The sequence below is a fragment of the Leptidea sinapis genome, chromosome 42 (genome assembly GCF_905404315.1).
Source record: "Leptidea sinapis chromosome 42, ilLepSina1.1, whole genome shotgun sequence".
Lineage (NCBI taxonomy): Eukaryota > Metazoa > Arthropoda > Insecta > Lepidoptera > Pieridae > Leptidea > Leptidea sinapis.
The window spans coordinates 3055538-3068087 of NC_066306.1; the positions used below are offsets into that span (position 1 = coordinate 3055538).

Consider the following 12550-nt stretch of genomic DNA (forward strand, 5'->3'; position numbering starts at 1 on the left):
TGTGGATTGAACAGAATAATATAAAAATCGCGATACAAAAATAGTTGTATATCGTATAAGGCCAAATCTTTTTAATGCTGAATCATACTAAAAAAAAAAATAAAAAAAATGACAAATAAATTAGGGGCGGACTAACATTTAGGGGAATATATATATTAATAGACTATTTCACTAGCACTACACTAACTCAAAAGGTTTTGTTAGTTTTAGTCTTCTTACGAGAGTACAGTTATTTGAAGGCAGCTTGTAATTGCAGGGAACGTCCCGACCGTCGCACTACCACGTGCTGTGGGACGACAACCACTTCGGTTCCGATGAGTTGCAGTGCCTCACGTACCAGCTGTGTCACACGTACGTACGTTGTACTCGCTCCGTGTCCATTCCCGCGCCCGCCTACTACGCGCACCTCGTGGCCTTCCGGGCGCGCTACCACCTGGTGGAGAAGGAGCACGACTCGGGCGAGGGCAGCCACCAGTCGGCCTGCAGCGAGGACCGCACTCCTGGAGCCATGGCGCGGGCCATCACCGTGCACGCCGTCACCAAGAAGGTCATGTACTTCGCTTGATGTGTGTGTCACGGGACCGGAGCCAAGCCACGAAGATCACGTTTTGAGGAGTTCGTGTTCAAACTTTATATTCGAGGATTGTGAATTGGCCTACTGAGTCATGATGTCATTTAAGAAGTGACAGTGGGGCTGCCATTTTTTGTCGGGTAATATGAATCACGTGACCAAATTTGTGTTCTTAACTCAATTTCGGTGTAATTGTGGTTTGCTAAGTTTTTCTGGTATTACGTCCAATTACACTGTAGTGCTACCTACTTCATGTCGGTATCACATGACACCAAACACTGCATTATTTATAGTATGGGCTAAGAGGAAAGTTCCCACATTGGAACTTCGAGCAATTTCGGTTGTGATCGTGGCGCGTACTATAGATTTCGCGTGACAACTTTACACTACAGTTGGCCGTGGTCATATTCGTCTTGATGTAGATGGCATTTGGAATCATTAAACTTAAGTATTTGGAGAGATCGCGTGACATTCCTCTTGATTGGTCTCGAGTAGTTATTAGATGTCACGTGATATTATTATGCTGCACTCGATTGTAGTAGTTTCCATCGTTAATTTATAGCAACCAATAAGCGCAGTAAAAAAATAACTCGTGTTTTTAATTGGTACTATCGATATCTATATCAACAATAATATAATAAAAAAAAATTGAATTAGGCGTTACTTTGCGGAAATCCACAATTATACAAATGATTTAAGTTTTCTTTAGTGTTAATTCCGCCAATATTTGTCTCGCGAGTCTCGTGCCAGATTTAAGCGAGACAATACGTCCTGAGGATGCCTCGTGTAGAGGCGAAACACGTGTCGAATTGTTTCGAAAACAAATATTGGTGGAATTAACACTAAAGAATACTTAAATCATTTGTATAAAAATATAATATACAAGTTTTTCTGTAGCGAATCTGGAAGCACGTTAGTTATAGGACAGGTAATAGTAAACACTGTTAAATTACTTAAACGTTCAATGTATCACCTTATAATACTCTGTTTCAGTAGCAGTGCTTGACGTTTATATCCTGAGGGAAAAAAATTGTAGAAACTCCTTTATTCACTCTAAGAGGTCTATTTATTATATCACATTTTGTCAAATTTGACGTCTTAATCGTACGTAAGACGTAAAAAAATACGTGAATTATTTAAACCATGCGACCTATATAGCCGACCTTATGCTTACTCCAGATACAAGACTATTTCTTGGATCTGCAATCTCGCAACAATAGTAATATTTTATATAACAACTAGCTGACCCGGCAGACGTTGTTCTGTAGATAATAAAAAAAATACTGTTATATATAAGAATTTGCCAATAATATTTGAAAACATCAAGAATTATTTCGTAAAAATGCTCCCTGTTGTTATAATGTAATTTTTTCACAGCGAACTGTCAAACCGTGCATCACTAAATTCTCTCATAGAAAATATATCCATACAAAACAAATATTATTATGTGTACCAAATCGAAATTAAAACTATCCTATCTCTCAATTTGGACCAAACTGAACTAAACCCATTAAAATCCGTTCATTAGTTTAGGAGTCCATCGCGGACAAACAATGTGTCACCTAATTTATATATATTAAGATTAAGATGAATAGATTGTAGATTCCAAGGAATCTTTGATAAACACCCATAAATCTATTTCTATGAATTACATAATAGTATTTTAGCCAATTGTTATAATATAACAAATATACTGCAGTGTAATAATTCTGAAACGAAGTCTCAATAATAAAACACGATTGACCTTCTAAAGGTTTTGATTCACCAATCAAAACTCTGCCTTGTCTATGCCTACAAAGAGTATATTATAGTAGCTGTCACGTGATGTAGCAAGATTTGTTTATTAGTTCATTTAGTTAATTTTCTTCTTAGTTGCTAGCTATCTTGAACACTACCTGTTTATCTCTTAAAGCTAAATAAATGGTAGCTTTCATTTATGTGGTTGCTTTAATTTAGGATAGCGAAACGTATTTGTAACAGCAATATAATATTATACAGCGTGTTGCTACAATCGCCACATTAAATAAAACACGGGTAGAGCTAATTGACCGAAATCATAAAAAATAATTCTAAATGTGTGCTGGGACATAAAGTAGAAGGGAGAAAAATGTTTAACAAAAAGTATTAAAAAAAAAAACAATAAAATGTTGATTGAAAAATATTCAGTAAAATGTTGTTAAAAAATTATATAATATTAAAATAATCTATTTAAGAAATTATCTAGACGCGTTGGCGGTCTGCTATATGTATACACTATAGCTGCGTCTCGTAACGGTGTCGCGAGTCTAGAGATTTTATCCCATGTAAAATTATGCGTACCGCGCTGTAAGAAATTTTCACTTCAAAAATTTAAAAATAGACATACGTAATTCACCTAAATAAATCAGTTGTCCTTAATATCATTTCGGAGCAACCTGTAAGTAGGTACTCTAGTAGCCGCGCGCTAACGTACTAACTAACATCTACTGCGTCTCTAGTCGTGCGTTCACTGAGGATGATAAAAAATTGGTTTCCTGAAAATATATAATTTGTTTCAGAATTTTAAAATAATCACTTTAATTTTTACATTTTTTTTTATGATTAAGATTAAATACCCCTACACGTGTTTTCAGTTATGTCATGTTATGTCGTCATTGCAACTCCACGCTGTATAATAATATTTTAAATATTACAAACGAAGTATTAAAACACAAGTAGTCTGTTGGTCGAGTCGAGAAAACTTCATCGCGCTGTGTTAGTAACATGATTCGCTTTGTTCTCTCTGTCAATATGACCGCTTGTAATAACTGTGGTATACTTAATATCGACTTTTTGATAGGTACTATATTATATTATGGCTGGATTTAGTACTCGGCCGACGGTGAGCGATGACGTCGGTCAAGCGTAGCTATAACTATAAAAACATATGAACGCGTACATTCCAGCGCTGATGAATTGCTACGCGCGTACAGCTACGTCGCGCCGACGAGAATCGTCGGTAGAGCTCGTCGGTCCGATGCCGCGCTACGGCGATATATAAGTGGGTTCAGTGCGACGCCGACCGAACAACTTACCAAACAGGTTGTAAATACTGCGTAATAAGAGGTTGGACTGCCTAAGTAAAAGTTGAAAAAGTGCAGTAATTTGACATAACTTTTGAATAGTAGTAATTTCAGTATCGCGATTGGCGACGAAGTGTAATCCGGCTAAATTTGAAAGCGAACAGTTGCTTTATGTTTCAGCTTTTTAAAAGATTATAGCCGTCATCTGTCAATCTATCAATGACAGCATTTATATACAGCCGAGTGAATCGCTTTTTTCTTAGAGAGTTTCGCTAGGCTGCAACCGACCATACGCGCGTGCGGTCAACTGTACACGTCGAATTAAGTTTGCTGTCAGCTGAGTGCTAAAAGATCATGCTCGATTCACGTTGGTCGAGCACTAAATCCAGCCAAAGCGATATTGGCAAATAGTTAGAGATATCATGGATTAATTATTGATGAAGGATTATCGACGCTCCTATACATCTCTTGAAAAGCCGATGCTTTGTTGTTAAAAATGTTTATTTTATATTATTATAACTTATTTATTGAAATTATTTTGTTATTTTTTCGAGTTGACACCCTCGTCGCCCATTAAGCAACAAAGTTGTACTTTATTCTTTGTCTTTTGAATGTAGTCGTGTAATAGATTTTATCTACATCCATGCTTTAAATCCTCTATTAAAGATTCTAAAACAGTTAGTTATTGCCAACATTAAAACACCCAATGTCCCAATAAGCATTACATCATCCAAACGAGTGTTGTAATGTTGTAATGAATTTCATTACAACACTCGTTTGGATGATGTAATGGTTACTAGGACTGGCTTTTTTAATGTTAGCAGTAGGCTAACTGTTTCAGATTCATTTATAGAGGATTCATATTATGGGTGTAGATAAAGTCTTGTATGCAACTGTTGATTATTAGGTATTAAAACACTCATGAAAAAAAAACCCACAGTTGTGTTTTAATACCCCTTATTACACAACAGTTGCATAAATAACAATAACGCCTTTTGTGTATCTATTCGACGGGCAGACTAAATTAGCTTGCATTATTTTCATAATATCGAGAGTGTCGTAAAAACTCCTTTCCATTATATAAGTTGAATAACGTTTCTCAATTTGCTTGTAATTGGATATAGATAGGTTTAAGCATAGATTGTACGCATTGAACTTGTAATTTGTGTAACAAATGATTATACAATATATCGGATTAACGATAATAACTGTAGCAGTATTACCGATCACAACTATTGTGAATGGTATAGATTATTGTTGAACATCTCTTTTATTAATTAAGAATATTTAGAAGGTACATTTATCGATATGTTAAAGTTGACACAATGTTTATGTAAGTATCGGCCCTGGCATGGATTATAAGCGAACTTTTTGGCGCGCATGCAGTATTAAAGCAAGGTACTGTACAATTCCCGCAATTTGGAGATGGACAGGCCAAACATAAATCTCCATTCAAAAACACCGTTCGCATATTGACGACTGTGTGCTGATGTTAGTTAATGGTTTTATTTGATGTGTTTGCCTGTACCTAAAGTAAGCAATATGGCGGCCTGTTCCCTCTCCAACGCGCGGGTCGGGTGGTGGCAGAAGATCCATGTCGGTTTTATCCAGCTTTGAAAATATTATAATCCGGATAGTTTTAATAGGAAAATACTTTTATTAACTTTTGAAAACTTGTTTATGAATTATTCTTGTCTTAAATGTAAAACTAAAACCGTGATATTATGGCAAACATGGCATGTAACTTAAGAGCTAAAACAAGGTCGAATAATCGTATAAAATAGACGTATGATTTAGTATATTTAGGATTTTAAGACGCTTTATTTTCGACAACTCTGCTAATTTGACTTTAGTAATGAAATGCGGATGTATATCACATACTCTCCCGCGCAAAATATTTGACAGTGACAACAACGCACTGGCAAATAACAAGAATTATGGCTATATAATAAAAGAAGTATGGCTGTAATATAACAACAATTACTAATTAATTTAATTTATTTGTCGTATTTATAGTTCGCGAGGTATATTTTATACAAAGCAACATGTATGGAGCCTTCACATGTTGCATCCACTCGCTGGTAACAGAGGAATCAAATTATAGTTAATCATTGATGTGGAAAATTCTAACATTCAGTTAGAGCCTTGTTTTGAATCACCTCAATTAAATCATTAGTGAATAGTGATTAAATATATATTTTGTAATTGTATTTTGCACAAGATGCAACACTGAACATAAAATTCAAATAGATAATATTGTTAGAAGCATTTCAATGTTATTTCTGTCAGTTTTAAGGGCTCTTGTATCAGTCAATGTAGGTTTTCTATTGTCGCCGAGGATTAGTTTTATTAAGAATTAGCTTATAATGTTAATTAACATTAGTGTTAGAAATAAGTCCATATGCAATATTAATCTTATTTCGAGACCGATATCCCCCTCCGTACCAAAAGTAAGGTTCTTTGCCGCCTTTTAGTCGTAAGTAATATATTTTATTTTAGCTATTGCGTTATAAAATTTTATTGATTGATATGAAATATCGTACATACCTATGTTAAATGTCCGATTGAGCTAAGGTTCTGTAACCGTTCATTCAGCTAACTTCTGGCCCAGGAGTAGCCTACGAGGGATATAATAAATTATGTATTATGAATTCTTAATATTATGTTGTTCGCTTATTTTTAATGTCGCTATCGGGATGTTTTCTCGTGTAGATCGTATGTGCATTAGCTAGATAATAATGTTGAAACGTACACTTTGTTGTATAAAATTGTGTAAGGGTTCGATAGTTTTAATTGACATAGATTCCAAATTTGTTCGTGCAGGGTATCTCTATGGAAGAGTATAGACTAGAGTCTATATAGTCCACTGACCTCTACTATTTACTACTGGACTGGTGGCTGTCAAAGTGCTTTTGTGCCTGTTTGATATTCGCCATTTTGGCGCTGTTGGCCATGTAGCGAGAGTCTACGGTACTAAAACTAGTGATGACAACCTCAGCAAACATCGAAAGATGGTGAGAAACTACTTAAAAAAAAATATGTACTTTATTATTTTGATTCTAGAAGTATATAAATAACCCAGAAAACGAACGAAATTAATTCAAAATGCAAAAATACTTCAGAGTATTGTACGTTCCTTCGCAGCCATTTGTATTGTACGTCAAAATTAGTTCACTGGACGCTCGCGAGTGGCGTTTCAAACAGGAACAAAAAATTTCATTTTTTTTTTCAATCATCAAACGTATGGAACAGCCTGTCCAGTGGTATTTATACAGGTCCGTGATATAGTCTAAACTAAGCCGGGTTGTAGTGTACTGTTCTGTATATTGCCCAGTACCGGTTCCCAGAAAGTTCTGTACTATCGTATAATGTAGAAATCTATTCAGCAAAGCTTCTATGAAATTTTTATTTGTTTTAAAATATATTTGTGTCTGCTATTGTGTTCGTGATTGAGTAATGTATTTTTTGTGCCTTTAATGAAATTCTCAATGTGTTTTAGGCTGAAAGTTTAGTTTTAAGTTTTTAACGTTACATATCAGTACTAACTCCAAATGACTTGCACCGGGTTTTTAATAGTATAACGGCTATTTTATTTCATTATGTTAAGACGAAGATTTTTTTAAACACAAATGTAATTAAGTGTAATTAAACCTTTAATAATCGGAGTGGTTGAAAACATACGAATAGAGATGCCACGAAAATCCAGCTATAATGCCGATTACGGCAACCTTATAACAATATCCAAAACTGATAGAAATCGCAATAATTGCGCGAGTTGAATGCAGTCGGCGCCTGGGGCAATAAGCAGAAACATCCCCCCCGCCTTGACTCACGCGCCTGCAGTGTAGTGCTGTGCCGTAGTCGTCGCTTACCGTGCTATCGAGTTAATACTAAAGTTACGATCGCGTGTTATTTTTATGATTTTAATAATGACTTTTCCGAGTCCATCAGATTCCGTTCCAAAAGGAATCTTATTTATCGCCAAGCACGAGAAATGGCGATAAATGTTTAAGAAAGGCAGAACAAAAATTTGAGATTTAATTATTAGGTTAAAAAGGTATAAAAATTAATAAAATATTTTTTTCATCTTTTTAACCTAGTAAACTTGAAGCGTTGTTTAAATTTATCGACACACTCATGATTATGGTCATCAATTAGATCACATCACTATCGCATTCCAGAACTCTGCATTCAACTCGTGCGATATCTGTATATTAAATATCATTGCCTGGTTGCACTGCAGCGTAGTGTGAAGCTATTTCAAGAAGCGGGTATACTTTATGAAAGCATTATTGGCTGCTATCAGCTATTTCTGAAAAAAGTTAAATTCACTCGTCACTCCTTAACTCTGATAAAATTTAAGTATTAATTAATCTGTTTGAGTAATGCGTTTGTTTTCTTAGTGATTTAATATTTAAACAATTCATTATTTCAAATTAAGAGTAACACGTACCAAGGTTTTTGATCCATGCGTTAATCGAACGCGAATCTCAGACGGAGCCCGAGAGGTGCGGCTTCGAGTCCCGCATCGTTATTCCGCATCTGAATACTTATTAGTGACTGATATTCGTGGCATTTCTGCAAATAATCCTTTTGTATTTTTCCTTAATCCCTCCGGATTACTAAATCCAATGAAAATATATTTTTTTCTCTTAAGTTGTACACACAAAGTCAACATTAAATTTAAGCTTATATTAGTGACAGATATTCAATGATACGGAGTAAGATATAGACGATAAGCTGTTATTAACAAGACCCTCTATTATTACTATCCAAACAAATAACTTCACTAGGGAAGGTATTTAGATGATTATATCACGTAAGTAATAATAATAATAAGTTTATTTTGTTTATCTCTTCAGGCATTGGTCAAGATAGAATGGTAAAATGCTGTTTCCATTTTAAATCAAATACTGTAATACCTCGACTTACACGATATTCAATCGATAACTAGCGATTGTCGCGTAAACTTTTTATGATTATCTCTCAGGGGTCGGTCCCTCATGTCTGAGGATCCTGGTCGTCATTTGGGTTATCTGGAGTGGATGATCTGCCTCCACCGGAAACTGTCCGGCGCGTGTCTTACAACCGTTGAGAATTTGGATGATGGTGATGAGAGCGACAATACTTATTTTTACCAAATTTTCCAAAATTCAAAGTATTTAATAATAATTGAGCAGATAACTTTGATAATAGAGGGTAAAAGACCAAGCGGTCTAGTCCTAAACGATGGTCGGATTAAATTTCATAAAAATCTTAAAGCGAAACCGACCTAGTTGGCCAATTGAATTTGAATTCATAAGAGAGAGAGAGAGAGATCATGCATCTAGGAACGTCTAAGAATAGAAGATAATAATAATAACAAACTTTATTTTACTAAAACAGTGCCTTCAGTAGTTTATAGAGAGTCAGGTCAGCTTGCGATCGCGAACGACTCTCGTAAGTTGCAGGAGTTGCGAGTTAACTAACAGTCAGTCAGTCACCACTAACTGCGTGTTCGCACGTAAAATAAATTGATTAAAAAATTAAACAGAGGGCAACAGTTAGATATTATGGAGACTTTTACATCAAAATAAACTGTTTTGCAATTTCTTTATGTGTATTTATTATCCAATAATAAATATTATGTTAACTATTTAAAGTCTTTGCTCGCTCGATTATCGCGTAAGTTCCAGGTATTACTGTACATAAAATGTCAGTGTCAAACTTATAATATTATTATGTTCTGTAGTCGCTCTAAATGTAAATTATACATAAGGGACGATAAGATTAAAATAATCAAAATTGTTTACGAGATTCTTTTGAGTAAATTGTCTGATTTTGTATTTGATTTGTTCATGGTCGTCAAATTGAAATCGCACACGTTAGTCGAAAATATTTTTGTAAAAAGGGCTCGTAGCAGACGTATTTAAAATATAAGAGAAGGACCAAATATAGGGGGTTAATTACACATTTTGTCAATAGACCGTAATCAATAGGTACAGTAAGTTTTAGTTCATATTTCATTTATCTAAATATAGAGACGTACCTACCTAAAAATTGTTTGTTTCTTAGAAAATTTATACGTCTTGATAGAGCAACGTGACAAGCTACGTCTTACACTTGCGATTTGTATGTCACTTTGTGTAAGTGTGCGTGCATTGCTCAAAATATAGGTTAACTGTCAACCTCAATTTTTTTGACGTATTCACAATCAATCTCATAATCTATCTAGACGTATAAATGATCTAAGGTGATAGGATAATCGAACAATAAATATAAAAATCAAACAAAAATAAGTTTAAAGAAAAAAAGCAGATTCCAAAAAAATATTCAGTTTGTAATAAAAGTATTCAAGATATTCAACAAAATAAATGTATATAATACTGCAATCGACCATGTTGATTGATCCATGAATGACGTCACGGCTCAATAACCATCAAAGTTTTGTTTGTTTTATTCGTAGTTATTACGATAAAACAATGTCTCAGGCTTAGCCTTACAATATACCAGCGTATATACGAACAAAGCGTGCAAAGGAGAAAAGATCTCAAACCGAGATACAGCAAGGCATACCTATATTTTCTCAAAATTGATTGCTTTAGAATTCCTTTTGATGTCATTTCTAATATACTAGATACTACTACCGCTTCGGATACAAATGGTGCCCTGAGAGAGAAGAAGCGGTGGTTTCTGCGGTCTTTTTAATCAAACATACAATATTGTACTGGTATTGCTGCTAACCGATTTTTTAATTTTTATATTATGAAATCATTCGTTAACGCACACATTCAGAAATCAAAGCTGGTCACACATTATGGGGCTGTCCGGTTGTATATACGCTAGTATAGTCCAAGTCTGGCCTAAGAAGTGACGTCATATGGGTCGCCATGACACTTGATGATTAATAAAAATGCAACAGCTTCTATTTTATTGGTAAAATAAAGTATTTTTTCCGAAGATAGTCCTATCCAAAATCTGTTATAATGCCTATTTTTATGGATTTAGTTTAATTACATGGTATTAACTCGCTTGAAATCGCAAATTCAAAGCGATTTGTTATTTGACCCTCGTCCTTTTTGTTAAATTATCAATTGTTATTTAATACCTTACCAAAACTACTTCTGTAGATTTAACTAAATTATATTGATATAATTGTGACTAATTATTAATAAATTTATATTATTTTAACAATGGGCTTGAACTAGTTTTGTAATAATATTTTATTCTTATTGGGGATTTTGATGATACATTCTTAATTCAGAATACAGAACAAACGAGATACCGTCAACGCTCTCAGTAGTGAGGCGGTGGTGCATCAACTCTGCCAGAACGTTGTTGTTCATTAAATTATCAATAACAGTCCGACAACTTGATGCACGACCGTCCCACGGGTTGACAGACGGTAGGGGGGACAGGGTAATATAATAATAGTAGTCTCACGTGTTGCCCTTCCCCGCAACACCACCCCGTACCGCCACCCTCTTGTCACCCCGTGGGACGGTCGCGCACCAAGTTGTCGGACTATAGCAATGGCCGAGCCGCGTACTGTGTACAACGAGTTGCAGTTGTGTTTTTAAATAATTACACCTATGTGTGTGGTTCCCCACTTGCAAAATGCAAGTCGTGGGAAAAAAAAAGCGGTAATGTATGGAACGTTGGTTGCCACAATGAGCTGCGTAGAAGTGTGATTGAACACTCCGTTTGTTCTGTATTCTGAAACTCTTAGTACCAAATTACCTATACAACCTTTATTGAATATCAACCACTTTTCGATTATTTTTATATGATACCTGTTTATATGTTCATATGGATAAGTATAGTGGTAATTCTAGGCCCAGACATGTCTAATGTATTAGATTGAATAAAATCAGGTTCTCATAAGTTGTACGAAGATTTTTTTCTTAATACATATTTACAAATCCAATACCTTTTCCCTTACATCATTTATACGTCTAGATCAGGGGTGCTCAAGCTTGAACTGCTGGCGATCTACCTCAAGTTAGACTACGATCGATCGACTCTGAGAGGCTTCAAGTATGTGTGATGAAGGATTCTCGTCTAGGTAGTGTCACGATGACATAGATATTAGTTTTGCGCACAATAATATGCATTTTTTTTTGTCAAGGTAAGTGTAGGTCTGCTCCAAATGTCGATGAAATAAACTTATAATAATTAAAAATTTCGAGTTTATTGGTTCTTACAAAACAAACGTGTTCTAGTGTCTAAAGTCCTAAACTTACTAGAGTTTGGATTGTGAATCAGCATGTCCTGAGCATACTTTTCATAAGATAAGTGCGTAATTACCGATTTTAGTTACCTAAAAAAAGTTTGTGAATAGTTCTTTATCGGACTTTTTTCTCGAGATGGAGTAAAAAGCACTGCAGATCGACCTGTCGACTGCGATAGATAGATGTGACAGCTGTGGAAACGTCAAAAAAATTGACAGGTTGACAGTTACTCAATTTTGAGCAATGCACTAAAACAAAGTGACATACAAATCGCGAGTAACAAACCTGGCCTGTTTTCCTCTGTTGTCTAGCAGCAAAAGAATCTATCTAGACGTATCAATTATCTACGACCTTTTCCATTGCAAAAATCATAAAATAAACCGCACTATGTGTGTCAGGTACCAATATCAAATTGACTTATATTTTTAAGGGCTGAAACGGTTTCCATAATCAAAGGTAAAATAATGTAGTAAATCTCCGGGAAGGCGCCCTTGTAAATAAGTAATAACCTTTTTTGCAGAAGTACCTATATGGTTTAAATTTCTTTCAATCCTCAAATGCGATTCTATTTACTACGAGTAAGAAAATTTTGGAAGACTGGAAATTATTATTGCTTGGTGTTGATGCGTGTATATCACTGCACTTGTGTAAGTAAATGTGTGTCCAGGCTATTTTTAAAGGAGACCTGATTCTTGCCGACGAATTCCACCTTCGCACGACACGCCACA

The 12550-nt window shown here is 35.1% G+C and overlaps 1 protein-coding gene across 2 annotated transcripts in view; it reads left to right on the plus strand.

The window, feature by feature from the left end:
* LOC126976750 (protein argonaute-2) overlaps positions 1-11481 on the plus strand; it is a 33972-nt gene extending 22491 nt beyond the window's left edge. For both annotated transcript variants that reach the window (XM_050825311.1, XM_050825312.1), the window contains exon 14: positions 257-11481. In XM_050825311.1, the coding sequence (XP_050681268.1) occupies positions 257-565 (309 nt within the window). In that variant the 3' untranslated portion in view covers positions 566-11481. The remainder of the gene's footprint in view (positions 1-256) is intronic.
* Positions 11482-12550: the final 1069 nt, after the last annotated feature.